The 17,673-nt window shown below is 41.0% G+C and overlaps 1 protein-coding gene across 5 annotated transcripts in view; it reads left to right on the plus strand.

Annotated features, from left to right (window-relative positions):
* col18a1a (collagen type XVIII alpha 1 chain a) overlaps positions 1 to 17,673 on the plus strand; it is a 176,222-nt gene that overhangs the window by 149,132 nt on the left and 9,417 nt on the right. For 4 of the 5 annotated variants that reach the window (XM_014172893.3, XM_014172890.3, XM_014172892.3 and 1 more), the window contains 12 exons: positions 537 to 554; positions 718 to 777; positions 923 to 1,000; positions 1,762 to 1,797; positions 7,398 to 7,451; positions 7,753 to 7,824; positions 7,957 to 8,022; positions 8,204 to 8,231; positions 13,046 to 13,099; positions 13,212 to 13,246; positions 16,831 to 16,962; positions 17,258 to 17,417. In XM_014172893.3, coding sequence (XP_014028368.2) covers positions 537 to 554; positions 718 to 777; positions 923 to 1,000; positions 1,762 to 1,797; positions 7,398 to 7,451; positions 7,753 to 7,824; positions 7,957 to 8,022; positions 8,204 to 8,231; positions 13,046 to 13,099; positions 13,212 to 13,246; positions 16,831 to 16,962; positions 17,258 to 17,417 — 793 coding nt within the window. The remainder of the gene's footprint in view (positions 1 to 536; positions 555 to 717; positions 778 to 922; positions 1,001 to 1,761; positions 1,798 to 7,397; positions 7,452 to 7,752; positions 7,825 to 7,956; positions 8,023 to 8,203; positions 8,232 to 13,045; positions 13,100 to 13,211; positions 13,247 to 16,830; positions 16,963 to 17,257; positions 17,418 to 17,673) is intronic. The other variant, XM_082968850.1, reaches the window with a different exon arrangement.

A 17,673-nucleotide genomic window follows, 5' to 3' on the forward strand; every position in this document is an offset into this window, starting at 1 on the left:
AGTCGTTTTCCCAAGGGCCTGTGTTATTTTCATGAATTACATTGTTCCTTCATCTGGATATTTTATTGATGTTCTTAAATGAACCAAATGTTCTTATGTTGCAAAACCTGTTGAGAGCATGTAATGCGATGAAATTATACATGTCCTTAGAGATTTGAGTTTATTGGACAATGATTCTATAGGGGGAGATGATGGAAATCCTTCACACTAGCACAAAATATAGATATTACTTAAAGGGATAGTTTGGGATTTTGGCAGTGAAGCCTTTTATCTACTTCCCCAGTCAGATGAACATATGGATACCATTTTTATGGCTCTGCGTCCTGTAGGAAGGAAGTTAGAGGTAGTTTCGCGAGCCAATGCAAACAATCATTTGCACAAAGACTGGAAGTCTATCGGAATAGATTCCCGAAGTATCCCTTTAATGAAAGTAATGACCAAATATTTGGGACCATGTGTGGTCCTACTTAACCAGTCATAAAAAAAGCAATTAATTATTTAAAAAATCTGATTTTATGTTATTTTCTTTTCTGTAGGGCCAAGCTGGATTCCCTGTAAGCATTGAGTTTCCTACAGTTATCCTAACGTTGTGTTCTAACAAGTGTGGATGTCATAGTGTGGTGGATATTTGCCCTGAAAGACTAAATGAACCAAACATCAGTGCTAGTTTGATGTGTGATAAACAGCACATTTTCTAATCTTTGTATTTTCTGACAGGGCCCGATTGGACCTAAGGGTGACATGGGAGATCCAGGCCAACCCAGTTATGGAGTCAAGGTCAGTGATGTGACCACACAGCAACATTGCCCTGTCATTGTTGCTACAGTGTAGCACTGAGTTAGGCCCATTCCCAGCAAGTGTTTATTTTGTGGGGGTTAACAAATTAACCAGTTTCTCGCTCTTCTAATGTGTCTCTTCCCAGGGCGAGAAGGGCGAGCCTGGCTCAATCATTGGGCCTGATGGGAATACTTTGTACCTGGGAAGATTGTCGGGTGAGAAGGTGAGCGTCTCACTATTGATTTCTGTAGTCTGCAGTAATATTTGACACGTGTGTTTATAGTATATATGATACTATAAATATCTCACATGCGACTCATAATAAGACTAAGCAACTAGCCTATTAAAATGTTTATCTGCCTATAGTTAAACCATGAGCAATCAAGTATTATGCCTTTTGCTGACTAAGATCAAGGACTGGTCATGAGAAAGGAATCCTAAATACAAGTGTATTTAATTACTTTGGAAAATGAATGATAATATTAGACATGGCATAAGCTTAACTTCCACAGCATTAACAAGCATTACAAGGCATTATTCTAAGCATTGTGAGAGAGCGAGACAAAGAAACTATGGCTTGTGGCATGGCCCATAGCTCATGGGAGAGGGAAATAAAGAGTGTAGGTATCTCACCACAGCAGGAACAAATAATGGATAGAACAATGACTCTAAGACCGTTTAATAAGCCAATGTGCTGTTTGGATTCAAAATCTGAGTCGCTGACCAATAGTATTACTGTAAAGTTAACCTCCAATCAGATATCAGACTATATGATGTAACCTCTGCTTCTCAGAGGTGAGACAATGGAGGTTGGTAAGATCAACACAGAGAATGCTGAATTCCTAAGACAACACAGAGGAAATTCTTGCATACAGTTGATAAGAAGAGTCACTTTGGGGCTGCCCTACACTTCTGTCTGGCTCGGTCTTATCTGTGTGTTGTCCTCCAAGCCGAGTTAAAACACCAACTCTCCATCTTTTGTAGGGCGACAGAGGACCTGCCGGACCCGTCGGGCCTCCTGTAAGTACTTTTAGGCTCATTACTTGACATTACGGTCTTGCCATTTGAAGCTGCCTTAAATTAAACTGACATGGTCATGGGCAGTGTTGGGATTATATATTACTCATTACATTTAACAAAAGTAAAGCTTTACTTTACAATATTACTTTGAATGGAAAGTAACTTGTTATATTACTTTGCATTACATTCATGAAAAAAATGTGAGCCAGGTGAGCCACGTGCGCTCTAGCGAAGATAGGCTACTTACAAACTCAGGTTTTATCACGAATTTCGCCTTTCATTTGTGGTGCTGCTTTCAAGTGCTGTGCAATCATATAGGCTGCTTAATTAGCCATACAGTGCATTCGGAAAGTTTTCAGACCCCTTGACTTTTTCCACGTTTTGTTACGTTACAGCCTTATTATAAAATGAATTAAATATGTTTTTTCCCTGATCAATCTACACACAATACCCCATAATAACAAAGCAAAAACAGGTTTAGACATTTTTGCAAATTTATAAAAAAAATACAAAACAGAATGACCTTATTTACATAAGTATTCAGACCCTTTGCTATGAGATTTGAAATTGAGCTCAAGTGCATCCTGTTTCCATTGATCATCCTTGAGCTGTATATACAACTTGTTTGGAATCCACCTGTGGTAAATTAAATTGATTGGTCATGATTTGAAAAGACACACACCTGTCTATTTAAGGTCCCACAGTTGACAGTCCATGTCAGAGCAAAAACCAAGCCATGAGGTCGAAGAAATTGTCCGTAGAATTCAGAGACAGTATTGTGTTGAGGCACAGATCCGGGGAAGGGTACCAAAAAATGTCTGCAGCATTGAAGGTCCCCAAGAACACAGTGTTCTCAATTATTCTTAAATGGAAGAAGTTTCGAACCAGCAAGACTCTTCCTAGAGCTGCCCACCTGGCCAAACTGAGCAATCGTGGGAGAAGGGCCTTGGTCAGGGAGGTGACCTTGAACCCGATGGTCACTCTGACAGTGCTCCAGAGTTCCTCTGTGGAGATGGGAGAACCTTCCAGAATGACAACCATCTCTGCAGCACTCCATCAATCAGGTTATGGTAGAGTGGCCAGACGGAAGCCACTCCTCAGTAAAAGGCACATGACAGCCCGCTTGGAGTTTGCCAAAATGCACCTAAAGACTCTCAGACCATGAGAAAAAGCATTCTCTGGTCTGGTGAAACCAAGATTGAACTCTTTGGCCTGAATGCCAAGATCCACGTCTGGAGGAAACCTGCCACCATCCCTATGGTGAAGCATGGTGGTGGCAGCATCATGCTGTGGGGATGTTTTTCAGTGGCAGGAACTGGGAGACTAGTCAGGATCGAGGGAAAGATGATCGTAGCAAAGTACAGAGAGATCCTTGATCAAAACCTGCTCCACAGCACTCAGGGCCTCAGACTGGGGCGAAGGTTCACCTTCCAACAAGACAATGACCCTAAGCACACAGCCAAGAAAATGCAGGAGTGGCTTCCGGACAAGTCTCTAAATGTCCTTGAGTGGCCCAGCCAGAGCCCGGACTTGAAACTGATCGAGCATATTGAGAAAGACCTGAAAATTGCTGTGCAGCGACGCTCGCCAACTAACCTGACAGAGCTTGAGAGGATCTGCAGAGGAGAATGGGATAAACTCCCCAAATACAGGTGTGCCAAGCTTTTAGCATCATACCCAAGAAGACTCCAGGCTGTAATCACTACCAAAGTTGCTTCAACAAAGTACTGAGTAAAGGGTCTGAATACATGAAAATGTTATGTTTACGTTTTCTATTTTTAATACATTTGCAAACATTTCTAAAAACCTGTTTTTGCTTTGTCATTATGGAGTATTGTGTGTAGATTGATGAGGATTAAAACAATTTAATCAATTTTAGAATAAGGCTGTAAAAAAAAGTTGAGGGGTCTGAATACTTTACGAAAGCATTGTACATACTGTAAGCCAGACAGATGTTCTATATTTTCATTCCAAATCATTCTCTCGAACCGCCAGTTCTGGTTATAGACCGCACGTTCACAGACCCATAGAGATGTATAGAGAGCACACTTGGTACTAGACTGGAAGGCTTCTTTGTGCTTCAGAGGTGATAGGTGCACCCTCTACACATTTTTATGGAGGCAGCTGACATGACATTTCTCCAAACAGCCTTTTTCCACTTGCTCGAGAACTAAATGAGGAGAGATTTGATTCTGAAAGTCAGTTGACAAAGTAACTGTAATAATATTGCCCAATTTGAAAAAGTAACGCATTACTGTAATCCATTACTTGTAAAAGTAATTTGATTACGTAAGGCGTTACTTTTGTGAGGCGTTACCCCCAACACTGGTCACAAGCAACAGCAGGGTCAAAGATGTTGTCAAGAGAGAGTGTGAGGAAAGTGGCTGCACTTGTCAGCACCAACACAGATGCTGTTAAGCATCTGCACATATGCATCACAGTACACTTCTCTCTTCTGCAACGTGACAACAAATGCTGACGAGTACACCCTCACTTCACGCAGTCTTTGTTTGTGTCAGAACTCGGCCCGTTCCTCATGGTAAAGGCGTATAGCTGAGTTTACCTTGAATTAATTCAGCTGCCATGTACTGTGCCTTGCAAAAGTGTTCATACCCCTTGGATTTCTTCACATTTTATTGTGTTACAAAGTGGGATTAAAATGCATTTTGTCAATTTTGTCAACAATCTGCTCAAAATACTCTTTCAAAGTGGAAGATTTGTTTTACATTTGTTAAAGATAGCTAGAAATTAAATAACTAGAATATAGTCACTGCATAAGTATTCAGCTCCCTGAGTCAATACATATTAGAAACAACTTTGACAGCGATTACAGCTTTGAGTCTTCTTGGGTAAGTCGCCAATCTTGGGTACAGTGGTTGCTCCACTAAAACATTTTGAGATTATGTTCCAGGATTTAGAGGTAATTTGTGGTTTAGTACAGTACCCTGCGTCACCACTAATTTGCTCCAGACCAGCGCAAGGGGGAGTAAGATTATGCTTTTGGGTCCTACTGTTTCTCTAACTAACAATGAATGGTTGACATATACCTAAATAGAAACTGATAATTGTGCACGACTTCAGTATTACTTATTCTTTTATTTTGTTAGGATTATTTTGCTCTTACTGTAGTACTGTAGGCCACTCCCGACCAGTCACGTTGTACAGTGCCTGAGTGGCACAACGGTCTAAGACACTGCATAGCAGTGCATGCTGTGTTGCTACAGATGCTGGTTCAATACACATGCTGGCCTCGACTGGGAGACCCATGAGATGACTGTAGGTTTTTGATTTCTCTCCCTCTAAAAACAAAACATATATTTTTTAAACAAAGTGATTACTATTATTAATTTAGAATTATATAAAAGCCTGTTGGATATTCTCACAGATATATTATTAACCCTGATATCAGCAGGGCAATATATATTGGTCATGGCTTCCGAGTGGCGCACAATGGGATTGCCTTGCAGTTCTCCAGCTGTATCCACTGAAAACGAGCGAGGTTCAAGGCACAAGGGAAGGGGGCACTGGATGGGCCACAGAGCCGCGCACAGAAGACCGACCTATCTCATGGGGAAGGGAGGTGGCGAAAGGGGGAGGTTGGGGGGTGGACCCTCCAACTATTTTAGCACCGTTTCGTGCTGCTCTGAGACAAGCATGGGGACTTGTCTTGATAAATCAATGAGATTTTTATTTTCACTTAATCTCCGTTTGGGTATTGATTAGACTAGAATTAGAAAATTGGGGTGTAGAAATGTTGTGTTCTTAGTGTAACCTTTATTTAACTAGGCAAGTCAGTTAAAATACTTATTTACAGGGACAGCCTACTTCTTCCTCCCAATCACTAAATTGAACCCCCGGTCTCCCTCGTGCCCGCACGACACGAGGATTCTTTAGCTAAACAGCCCAGTACTGTACTCCCGACCGTCACATTGTACAGCGCTATATTTTCCGTTCCGTCCTAACGGAAACCCAGAGGGTTTTTCGTTTTTCTTGGAATAGAAACACCATAATATTATTCACATGAATTAAGCAACATTTCTTGAAATCAGTCCCATATACTATGTTCTTACAAAAAAGGTTTCTAATTCTCTAGTACAGCCACTATTGAAGGCTATCGAATGCTTCTCAAAGATGCCCTCGGGTGGTCAAACTAGCACTAACTAGCATTAATGGTACCAGTGGTTCACACTTAAATAACGTGCCATAGAATTCTGCGGCACCATGCAAGCTGCACCGCAGTATGTTGCAACTTTTAAACGACGAACCACTGTAAGTCTCCAAGAGCTTTACTCACCTGGATTGTGGAATAGCCCATTATTCTTTTCATAATTCTTCAAGCTCCGTCAAGATGTTGGAGATCATGGCTAGACAGAAATTTTCTTACCATAGATTTTTAAGCAGATTTAAGTCAGATCTGTAACTTGGCGACTCAGGAACATTCACTGTCTTCTTGGTAAGCAACTCCAGTGTGATTTTTGCCTTTTGTTGTAGGTTATTGTCCTGCTGAATGGTTAATTCCTCTCCTAGTGTCTGGTGTAAAGCAGACTGAAGCAGGTTTTCCGCTAGGATTTTGCCTATGCTAGGCTCCATCCTGTTTCTTTTTACCCTGAACAACTCTGCAGTCTTTGCCGATATCAAGCATGCCCATACCATAATGCAGCCACCACCATGCTTGAAAATAAGGAGGCAGTTACTCAGTAATGTGTTGTTAGATTTGCCTGAAACATATGGCTTTGCATTTTGGCCAAAAAGTTGAATCCTTTGATGTTTTTTTGCAGTATTACTTTAGTGCCTTGTTGCATACAAGATGCAAGTGTTGGTATATTTTTATTCTGTATATTTGTATTCTTCATTTCACTCTGTCATTTAATTCATTATTGGGAAGTCACTACAATGTTGTTGATCTATCCTCAGGTTTCTCCCAACACAGACATTAAACTCGGTAACTGTTTTAAAATCACCAATGGCCTCATGGAAACATTCCTGAGCAGTTTAAATACTGTCTTGCAGCTCAGTTCACAAGGACGACTGTATCTTTGATACATAATCCACAGCATAATTATTAACTTGCCCATGTTAAAAGATATTCACTGTCTGATTTTTTTTATTGTTACCCATCTACCAATCACTGTCCTTTGAGGCTTTTGAAAAGCTCCCTGGTCTTTATAGTTGAATTCAATACAGCACTGATGTACCTTAGAAATGTATCGGGGACAAAGAAAAGGGTTATTCGTTCAAAAATCATGTCTACCACTATTATTTCAGACAGAGTGAGTCCATGTAATTTATTAAGCCACATTTTTACTACTGAATGAATTTAGGCTTGCCTGAGCAAAGGGTCTGAATACTTCTACAAGGACTATAATAGTTATCAATTTTTTTTTTACAATTGAGTATTTTGAGCAGATTGTTGACAAAAAGAAAGTAGCATTAAATACATTTAAATCCCACTTTGTAACACAATAAAATGTGAAGAAATCCTAGGGATATGAATGCTTATGCAAGGCACTGTATTTCATTGATCCCTCTCAAAAATAATTTTAGAGTGAATGTGTTTTGTGTTTGGGTCTCATATGATTGATGTATTGTTGTTTGTACAGGGGCAGTATGGTCCTCCTGGGATAAAGGGTGAATTTGGAATGCCCGGAAGACCTGTAAGTACTCGAGCTGAATTTAGAACTTTACAATTACAGTAGGTGCTCAGTAGCGTGTCAAAAAAAGTTCACATTTATCTTTTAGTTGCCAAAATGCTGTGTAGGTCGAGTGCATTTTAGTCTCTTTGGTATCAATGGTACATAACATATATTGCCAGTGTGTGTGTAATTATGCACAAGTTAGGAAAGTATCGATATGGAATGCTGCTACTACTGCTACTAGTAGTAGTATTTATCTCTAGTGAATGCTCCATGTGTAAGGCCTTCATAGTTTCTAACTATCTATGTCTGTTTCCTACAGGGTCGTCCTGGTGTGAACGGATACAAGGGTGAAAAAGGAGAGCCATCCACAGGAGCTGGATTTAGCTACCCAGTAAGTGTGCCACATGCTTATAACAATGTACTGTGCCTGTTTACGATACAATGGAAGTGCACTGTCTTTTAGATGTGATTCAACTTAGCTTTTAATACAAACTGAAAGTAACTTAATGTCTTCTGTTTCCAGGGTGTCCCAGGCCCACCCGGGCCGCCGGGACCACCCGGACCAGCTGTGCCTGTGGACCGCTTCAACGTAAGTTTATCAGAATCCTTATACCCAAAACCAGGGTTGTGTTCATTCAGCACCAAACAGAGTAACACAGACTGAAAGAGGGAGGGACAAGATTGACTTGTCCAATATTGGAAACAGGATATCATGTTTGTGTGCAAAATACTGGAAAATGTTTAAATGTGCCATTTCCTATTTATTGCAGGGATATGACGCCTCAAGGAATTATCCAGGTATGCTGACAATTATTTGTTGTTTTTACATCAAACGTTATACCTAACGATGAAACCTCTCGAAGACAGAGGATTAAATCATGGCACATAGGCAGAAAGTATTCAGACCCCTTGATTTTTACTCATTTTGTTACGTTACAGCCTTAAATTGACTAAGTAATTTTTCCCCCTCATCAATCTACATACAATACCCCATAATGACAAAGCTCAAACAGGTTTTTAGACATTTGTGCAAATATAAACTGAAATATCACATTTGCTTAAGTATTCAGACCCTTTACTCAGTACTTTGTAGAAGCACCTTTGGCAGCTATTACAGCCTCGACTCTTCTTGGGTATGACGCTACAAGCTTGGCATACCTGTATTTGGGGAGTTTCTCCCAATCTCTGCAGATCCTCTACAGCTCTGTCAAGTTGGATGGGAAGCGTCGCTGAACAGCTATTTTCAGGTCTCTCCAGAGATGCTCGATCGGGTTCAAGTCCGGGCTCTGGCTGCGCCACTCAAGGACATTTATAGACTTGCCCGAAGCCACTTGTGTGTTGTCTTAGCTGTGTGCTTAGGGTCGTTGTCCTGTTGTAAGGTGGACCTTCGCGCCAGTCTGAGGTCCTGAGCGCTCTGGAGCAGGTTTTGATCAAGGACCTCTCTGTATTTTGCTCTGTTCAGCTTTCCCTCGATCCTGTCTAGTCTCCCAGTCCATGTCGCTGAAAAACATCCCCACAGCATGATGCTGCCACCACCATGCTTCACCATAGGGATGGTGCCAGGTTTCCTCCAGACGTGACTCTTGGCATTCAGACCAAAGAGTTCAATCTTGGTTTCATCAGACCAGAGAATGTTGTTTCTCATGGTCTTAAGGTCCTTTAGGTGCCTTTTGGCAAACTCCAAGCGGGCTGTCATGTGCCTTTTACTGAGGAGTGGCTTCCGTCTGGCCACTCTACCATAAAGGCCTGATTGGTGGAGTGCTGCAGAGATGGTTGTCCTTCTGGAAGGTTCTCCCATCTCCACAGAGGAACTCTGGAGCACTGTCAGAGTGACCATCGGGTTCTTGGTCACCTCCCTGACCAAGGCCCTTTTCCCGCCGATTGCTCAGTTTGGCCAGGTGGCCAGCTCTAGGAAGAGTCTTGGTGGTTCAAAACGTCTTCCATTTAGAAATGATGGAGGCCACTGTTACATAAAGAGAGACCTAAGACAAGAACACAGCATGGCATCAACACATGAAAACACAACATGGTAGCAACACAACATGGCAGCAGCACAAAGGGCTAGAAGGTAGAGACAACAATACATCACGCGAAGCAACCACAACTGTCAGTAAGAGTGTCCATGATTGAGTCTTTGAATGAAGAGTGTTTTTTGCAGCTCATTCCAGTTGCTAGCTGCAGCAAACTGAAAAGAGGAGCGACCCAGGGATGAAATCAAATCAAACTTTATTGGTCACATACACATGGTTAGCAGATGTTATTGCGAGTGTTTCGAAATGCCTCTGCTTCTAGTTCCGACAGTGCAGCAATATCTGACAAGTAATATCTAACAATTCCACAACAAATACCTAATACACACAAATCTAAGTAAAGGAAGGAATAAGAATATATGGATGAGTAATGTCAGAGTTGCATAGGCTAAGATGCAATAGATAGTATAGAATGTATATCAAATGTATTTATATAGCCCTTCTTACATCAGCTGATATCTCAAAGTGCTGTACAGAAGCCCAGCCTAAAACCCCAAACAGCAAGCAATGCAGGTGTAGAAGCACGGAATGCAGTATATACATATGAGATGAGTGATGCAAGATATGTAAACATTATTAAAGTGGCATTATTAAAGTGATTAGTGTTCCATTTATTAAAGTGGCTAATAATTTCAAGTATGTAGGCAGCAGCCTCTCTGTGTTAGTGATGGCTGTTTAGCAGTCTGAAGGCCTTGAGATAGAAGCTATTTTTCAGTCTCTCGTTCCCAGCTTTGATGCACCTGTACTGACCTCGCCTTCTGGATGGGAGCGGGGTGAACAGGCAGTGGCTCGGTTGGTTGTTGTCCTTGATGATCTTTTTGGCCTTCCTGTGATGTCGGGTGCTGTACAGTGAGGGAAAAAGTATTTGATCCCCTGCTGATTTGGTATGTTTGCCCACTGACAAAGAAATGATCAGTCTATAATTTTAATGGTAGGTTTATTTGAACAGTGAGAGACAGAATAACAACATAAAAATCCAGAAAAATGTTATAAATTGATTTGCATTTTAATGAGGGAAATAAGTATTTGACCCCCTCTCAATCAGAAAGATTTCTGGCTCCCAGGTGTCTTTTATACAGGTAATGAGCTGAGATTAGGAGCACACTCTTAAAGGGAGTGCTCCTAACCTTAGCTTGTTACCTGTATAAAAGACACCTGTCCACAGAAGCAATCAATCAATCAGATTCCAAACTCTCCACCATGGCCAAGACCAAAGAGCTCTCCAAGGATGTCAGGGACAAGATTGTAGACCTACACACGGCTGGAATGAGCTACAAGACCATCGCCAAGCAGCTTAGTGAGAAGGTGACAACAGTTGGTGTGATTATTCGCAAATGGAAGAAACACAAAAGAACTGTCAATCTTCTTTGGCCTGGGGCTCCATGCAAGATCTCACCTCGTGGAGTTGCAATGATCATGAGAACGGTGAGGAATCAGCCCAGAACTACACGGGAGGATCTTGTCAATGATCTCAAGGCAGCTGGGACCATAGACACCAAGAAAACAATTGGTAACACAATACTCCTTGAAGTACTGAAATCCTGTAGCGCCCGCAAGGTCCCCCTGCTCAAGAAAGCACATATACATGCCCATCTGAAGTTTGCCAATGAACATCTGAATGATTCAGAGGACAACTGGGTGAAAGTGTTGTGGTCAGATGAGACCAAAATGGAGCTCTTTGGCATCAACTCAACTCGCTGTGTTTGGAGGAGGAGGAATGCTGCCTATGACCCCAAGAACACTATCCCCACCGTCAAACATGGAGGTGGAAACATTATGCTTTGGGGGTGTTTTGCTAAAGGGACAGGACAACTTCACCGCATCAAAGGGACGATGGATGGGGCCATGTACCGTCAAATCTTGGGTGAGAACCGCCTTCCCTCTGCCAGGGCATTGAAAATGGGTCGTGGATGGGTATTCCAGCATGACAATGACCCAAAACACACGGCCAAGGCAACAAAGGAGTGGCTCAAGAAGAAGCACGTTAAGGTCCCGGAGTAGCCTAGCCAGTCTCCAGACCTTAATCCCATAGAAAATCTGTGGAGGGAGCTGAAGGTTCGAGTTGCCAAACGTCAGCCTCGAAACCTTAATGACTTGGAGAAGATCTGCAAAGAGGAGTGGGACAAAATCCCTCCTGATATGTGTGCAAACCTGGTGGCCAACTACAAGAAACGTCTGAACTCTGATTGCCAGCAAGGGTTTTGCCACCAAGTACTAAGTCATGTTTTGCAGAGGGGTCAAATACTTATTTCCCTCATTAAAATGCAAATCAATTTCTAACATTTTTGACATGTGTTTTTCTGTATTTTTTAGTTGTTATTCTGTCTCTCACTGTTCAAATAAACCAACCATTAAAATTATAGACTGATAATTTCTTTGTCAGTGGGCAAACGTACAAAATCAGCAGGGGATCAAATACTTTTTTCCCTCACTGTAGGTGTCCTGAACATGCACCCTTGTGGGGCCCCAGTGTTGAGAATCAGCGAAGTGGAGATGTTGTTTCCTACCTTCACCACCTGTCAGGAAGTCCAGGACCCAAAGGGCACATGGCAGGGTTGAGACCAAGGGCCTCAAGCTGAATGATGAGCTTGGAGGGTACTATGGTGTTGAATACTGAGCTGTAGTCAATGAACAGCATTCTTACATAGGTATTCCTCTTGTCCAGATGGGATAGGGCAGTGTGATGGCAATTGTATCGTCTGTGGACCTCTTAGGGCGGAAAGCAAATTGAAGTGGGTCTTGGGTGACAGGTAAGGTGGAAGTGATATGATTCTTGACTTTTTCCTTGTGTGTGCTTTGTGGACCTTTAAAAGAACGTGACTGGCAGAATGGGTGTTGTATGTGGAGGATGAGGGCTATCTCAGATAGGGGGGAGTGAGGCCTAAGAGGGTTTTATAAATAAGCATCAACCAGTGGGTCTTGCAACGGGTATACAGAGATGACCTGTTTACAGAGGAGTATAGAGTGCAGTGATCTGTCCTACAAGGAGCATGGGTGGAAAATCTGGTGGCCAAATGATAAAGAACATCTAGCCCGCTCGGAAGCACCCTTACCTGCTGATCGAAGAGTAGATTGAGAATATTTTTTTATATCAAATTTAGAATACGGCTGTAACGTAACAAAAAAAGGAAGCGGTCTGAATACTTTCCGAATGCACTGTACCTAGCAGTCAACAAAAGGAAGTTAGACAGTTTTTATTATTTAAGGAGACAAACCGTTCCCCATCTACCTTCAATTTGATTCAGCTATTGAAGAAAGAGGGATTCATGATCAATCTACTGTCAAGAAATTAGGCTGAAGCTTTCACCTCGATTTGGGAAATTAACTGAAACTGGAAAATCAAATACTGCAGTCAAGGTGTAATTTAGATATCACAATCCATTCCATTATCGCATAAAAAGTTATATTTGACTGCCATTGGGCATGGGTAGTGCATACATCCATTACAATAGTGATACAAATTATATTCATTTCCCATGGAAATGTTTCCATATTTATTTTCTACAATCTATATATATATATATATATATATATATATATATATATATATATATATTTTTACATGTGCTCTGTTTTTTGTAGTAACAAAGGGGGAGAAAGGTGATTCCGGAGCTCAAGGTCTCCCAGGACCGCCAGGTAAGATTTATGTCTCAATATAGCACACTAAGTACAGGGATAATAATAACCACTTCGTTTTGTCTTTAGGCTACAATTCAGCCTGTATGCTTATCGTGATATTTTGTTACAGGTGTGGCCTCTAACTTCGACATTTTTACATTCAAGGTATGAAAGTATTACAATTAATAGTACTACTGTTAGGATGGAAGATGGATAATGAAGTTATTTGTGTCTCAATATACTCTGATACTCTGTTCTTTTTTTAACATTCTATTCTTTTCCATGTACTATTCTGTACTTTTCCACAGTCTAGTTTAGGGCTGGGCAATATGGCCAAAATATCATATCACAGTATCTAAAACAAGTTGGACGATATTTGAGTATGTTTTTGAATAACACAAGTTCAACATTTTCTTTGAGTAGCGCATGACCCTAAGGTGGCAACACATACAGTTGAAGTCGGAAGTTTACATACACTTAGGAGTCATTAAAACTAGTTTTTCAACCACTCCACAAATTTCTTGTTAACAAACTATAGTTTTGGCAAGTCGGTTAGGACATCTACTTTGTGCACAACACAAGTAATTTTTCCAACAATTGTTTACAGACAGATTATTTCACTTATAATTCACTGTATCAGAATTCCAGTGCGCCAGAAGTTGACTGTGCCTTTAAACAGCTTGGAAAATTCCAGGAAATTATGTCATGGCTTTAGAAGCTTCTGATAGGCTAATTGATATCATTTGAGTCAATTGGAGGTGTACCTATGGATGCATTTCAAGGCCTACCTTCAAACTCAGTGCCTCTTTGCTTGACGTCATGGGATTTTTGTTTTTAAATCAGCCAAAAATATTGTAGACCTCCACAAGTCTGGTTCATCCTTGGGAGCAATTTCCAAACGCCTGAAGGTACCACGCTTATCTGTACAAACAATAGTACGCAAGTATAAACACCATGGGACCAAGCACCCATCATACCTCTCAGGAAGGAGACACGTTCTGTCTCCTAGAGATGAACGTACTTTGGTGCAACAAGTGCAAATCAATCCCAGAACAACAGCAAAGGGCCTTGTGAAGATGCTGGAGAAAACAGGTCCAAAAGTATCTATATCCACAGTAAAACGAGTCCTATATCGACATAACCTGAAAGGCCGCTGAGCAAGGAAGAAGCCACTGCTCCAAAACCGCCATTGAAAAAGCCAGACTACGGTTTACAACTGCACATGGGGACAAAGATTGTACTTTTTGGAGAAATGTCCTCTGGTCTGATGAAACAAAAATAGAACTGCTTGGTGGAAAAAGGGGGAGGCTTGCTTGCCGAAGAACACCATCCCAACCATGAAGCACGGGGGTGGCAGCATCATGTTGTGGGGGTGCTTTGCTGCAGGAGGGGCTGGTGCACGTCACAAAATAGATGGCATCATGAGGGAGGAAAATTATGTGGATATATTGAAGCAACATCTCAAGACATTAGTCAGGAAGTTAAAGCTTGGTCACAAATTAGTCTTCCAAATGGACAATGACCCCAAGCATACTTTCAAAGTTGTGGCAAAATGGCTTAAGGACAATAATGTCAAGGTATTGGAGTGGCCATCACAAAGCCCTGACCTTAATTTTACAGAACATTTGTGGGCAGAACTGAAAAAGCATGTGCAAGCAAGGAGGCCTACAAACCTGACTCAGTTACACCAGCTCTGTCAGGAGGAATGGGTCAAAAATCACCAAACTCATTGTGGGAAGCTTGTGGAAGGCTACCTGAAACATTTGACCCAAGTTAAACAATTTAAAGGCAATGCTACCAAATACTAATTGAGTGTATGTAAACTTCTGACCCACTGGGAATTTGATGAAAGAAATAAAAGCTGAAATAAATCATTCTCTCTACTAATATTCTGACATTTCAAATTCTTAAAATAAAGTGATGATCCTAACGGACCTAAGACGGGGAATTTTTACTGGGATTAGATGTCAGGAATTGTAAAAAAATGTATTTGGCTAAGGTGTATGTAAACTTCCGACTTCAACTGTACATTCTAAGTGATTTCAATGGGTCTTTCTACTCTCAACATTTTTATACTCTTCAATTCAACTTCAACCAAAAATAGTCAGCATTTGCATCAATTTCCTGCACTCATTTGAGATCATTTCCACATTGCCACGTAGGGCTGCACATTATGGGCAAACAATCTAGTCCTTATTTTTAACCAAATGTTGCAGTTGTGATTTAGAGCAAAACACTTGGGTGAAGTGTTGGAATCATGGAAATATAATGTTTATGCTAATTCTATATTTAGAATATAATAGTGGGCACTTTGAATACAATGTTGTTTGACATGACAATGAGTGAAAATGCCAGGGAGGAGTTATTGTGACAGGGTAGGAACCAAAGTTTGAGTGTTTCCTATGGGTCCCTATAATCTTTGGCTACATTGAATGTTTTCTCTTAGCTACTTCATGTAGCCAACATATTATTGCTTCGCTTCATTCCTATTTGATTTAGAAGATACTGTTGCACAAACAACATTCTGATTTAGGTCTACACCATCACTGGTATTATCAGGCTGTATAGCTATTTACGTTTGCTCTGACTCAGTACATTTATTAGCTAGCTAGTGATTAGCATTAGCAGCTAACAAGATTTAGGCTTAACTTAAGCTTAACTTGCTAAGAAAAGACAAACTAGCTGTTTGCAGATGTAAGAAACACAAACGAATAGTGTAATTATAGAACACTAGTGGATTTATATGAAGAAGCAATGTGAAAACAGCATTGTTGTGATTAACATTGTTGCCTGTGCTGCAATGACCATATAACTGCAAGTCTCAGTGGTTGAGGAACAACAAATGCGCTCCTTGAATGACAGGTGGCATGGCTGGATCTGTGTGGAAAGCAGAATGGAGAGTGAGATAGCAGTCTCAAGTAGTGAAGTAAACTATAAAAATGGACATTACACATGGCATATCACATTTAACAAACCAAACATTCAAATACCGTTCTTGAAGGTAAAGTAAAAACCCAAACCTGTCCATACGTCAATACCGTTATATCCTAAAATACGATATACCGCCCAGCCCTAGTCTAGTCTGTATTAATCCACTGCCTAGACATACGCTTATCTGTGACCTTGTGAGGAGTTATTTGTGTATCTGTATAAATGTCCTCTCTTTAGGGAAGTACAATTGAGAGACTGTTGTACTGTTTTGGTGCACAAACTCTCTCCTTGCAGCACTGCAATAAATATATCTATATATAATTTGTGAACCCAACTTGATCATTTGGTCTCTGTGTTCACTTGAATCTCGGATATTGCTATTTGATTTTTCAGGACCTTGCTAAGACTACAGTATTAATTACTTACAGGGATATAGTAGCTAAAATAGTAGGTGGGTAAGTCTTGGAACACTGGACGAGATGACGTAAACATTCATGCAAAAAGCGCTGATTTGGCACATTGCTATGAGCAGTGTATTAAGAAGCAGCGCTGCTTGTTGGGTCATGTTTTGGAGAACACAAAATTGTGGAGAAAATGGCCTAAAATTATAAAATATATATATATATAATTGAGTTGTTCTCCAATCAAACATTTGTCTTGATTTCATTCATCTCTGTGCATTTTGCCTTTTTATTTCTCTCACCACTTTCATTTGGCATAAAGAGCCCTTCATTTCCAGTCCAGATTCTTAAATACTATTATCCTACATAATGCTACCATGCCAGGACAGAGCATTAATAGCTGTTTTTTCTTTGCAGAATGACCTGAAAGGAGAGCGCGGCGATACAGGCGTGAAGGGGGAGAAAGGAGAGCCAAGTGGTGGCTATTATGACCCCCGTTTTGGAAGACAACAAGGCCCGCCAGGACCCCCTGGAAACCCAGGACTTATGGTAAGAACTTGAGAGGACATTACATTATATATTAATCTGTTAGGAAGGTACTAGTCAACACACATCTCCTGGCATATGTTTGTCAAATGATAAAACATTGATACTGTACGATTCAACAATCTATATGTATAGATACATATCATGCCTGTTTAAAGGAACTTGTCACAGCCTGAAATCAGTCATTAAGACTTATGATATCTCTCAATTCTTGCTATCAACAATGAAAAGAGAGTCTTATAATGAATGGGGTACAAGTAAAGTTAAACTTTATTTTCTCCTTCATTTTTCATCACAGGGTCCAAAGGGAGATTCCATCACGGGCCCCCCTGGTCCACAGGGCCCACCAGGCTCCCCAGGGATTGGCTACGACGGTCGTCCAGGAAACCCAGGCCCACCAGGTCCTCCCGGGCCCACAGGGTCCCACTCACTACCAGGGGCCTACAGACCTACCCACCGTGAGTTTCCTAACCAGTGACAAACACAATGTCACAATACATTATTCAATAGGGTATACACCCTCTGTAAATTTTACGTTGGTGGTGGAATGGAGTGAGGTACAGCACTTGCCCATTCATAGATGGTAATGTTAAACATTTGTTTATTCATGAATATGTCTAGTGGCAATGCTCCGGTCTAAACGTCAATACATCTCTTTTACGACACGTTTTTGGAAACATTTGGAACTTAACTTTCATATCAGCGAGAAATAAT

Source organism: Salmo salar, chromosome 25 (assembly GCF_965601325.2).
Source record: "Salmo salar chromosome 25, fSalSal1, whole genome shotgun sequence".
In the NCBI taxonomy this organism is placed as follows: Eukaryota; Metazoa; Chordata; class Actinopteri; order Salmoniformes; family Salmonidae; genus Salmo; species Salmo salar.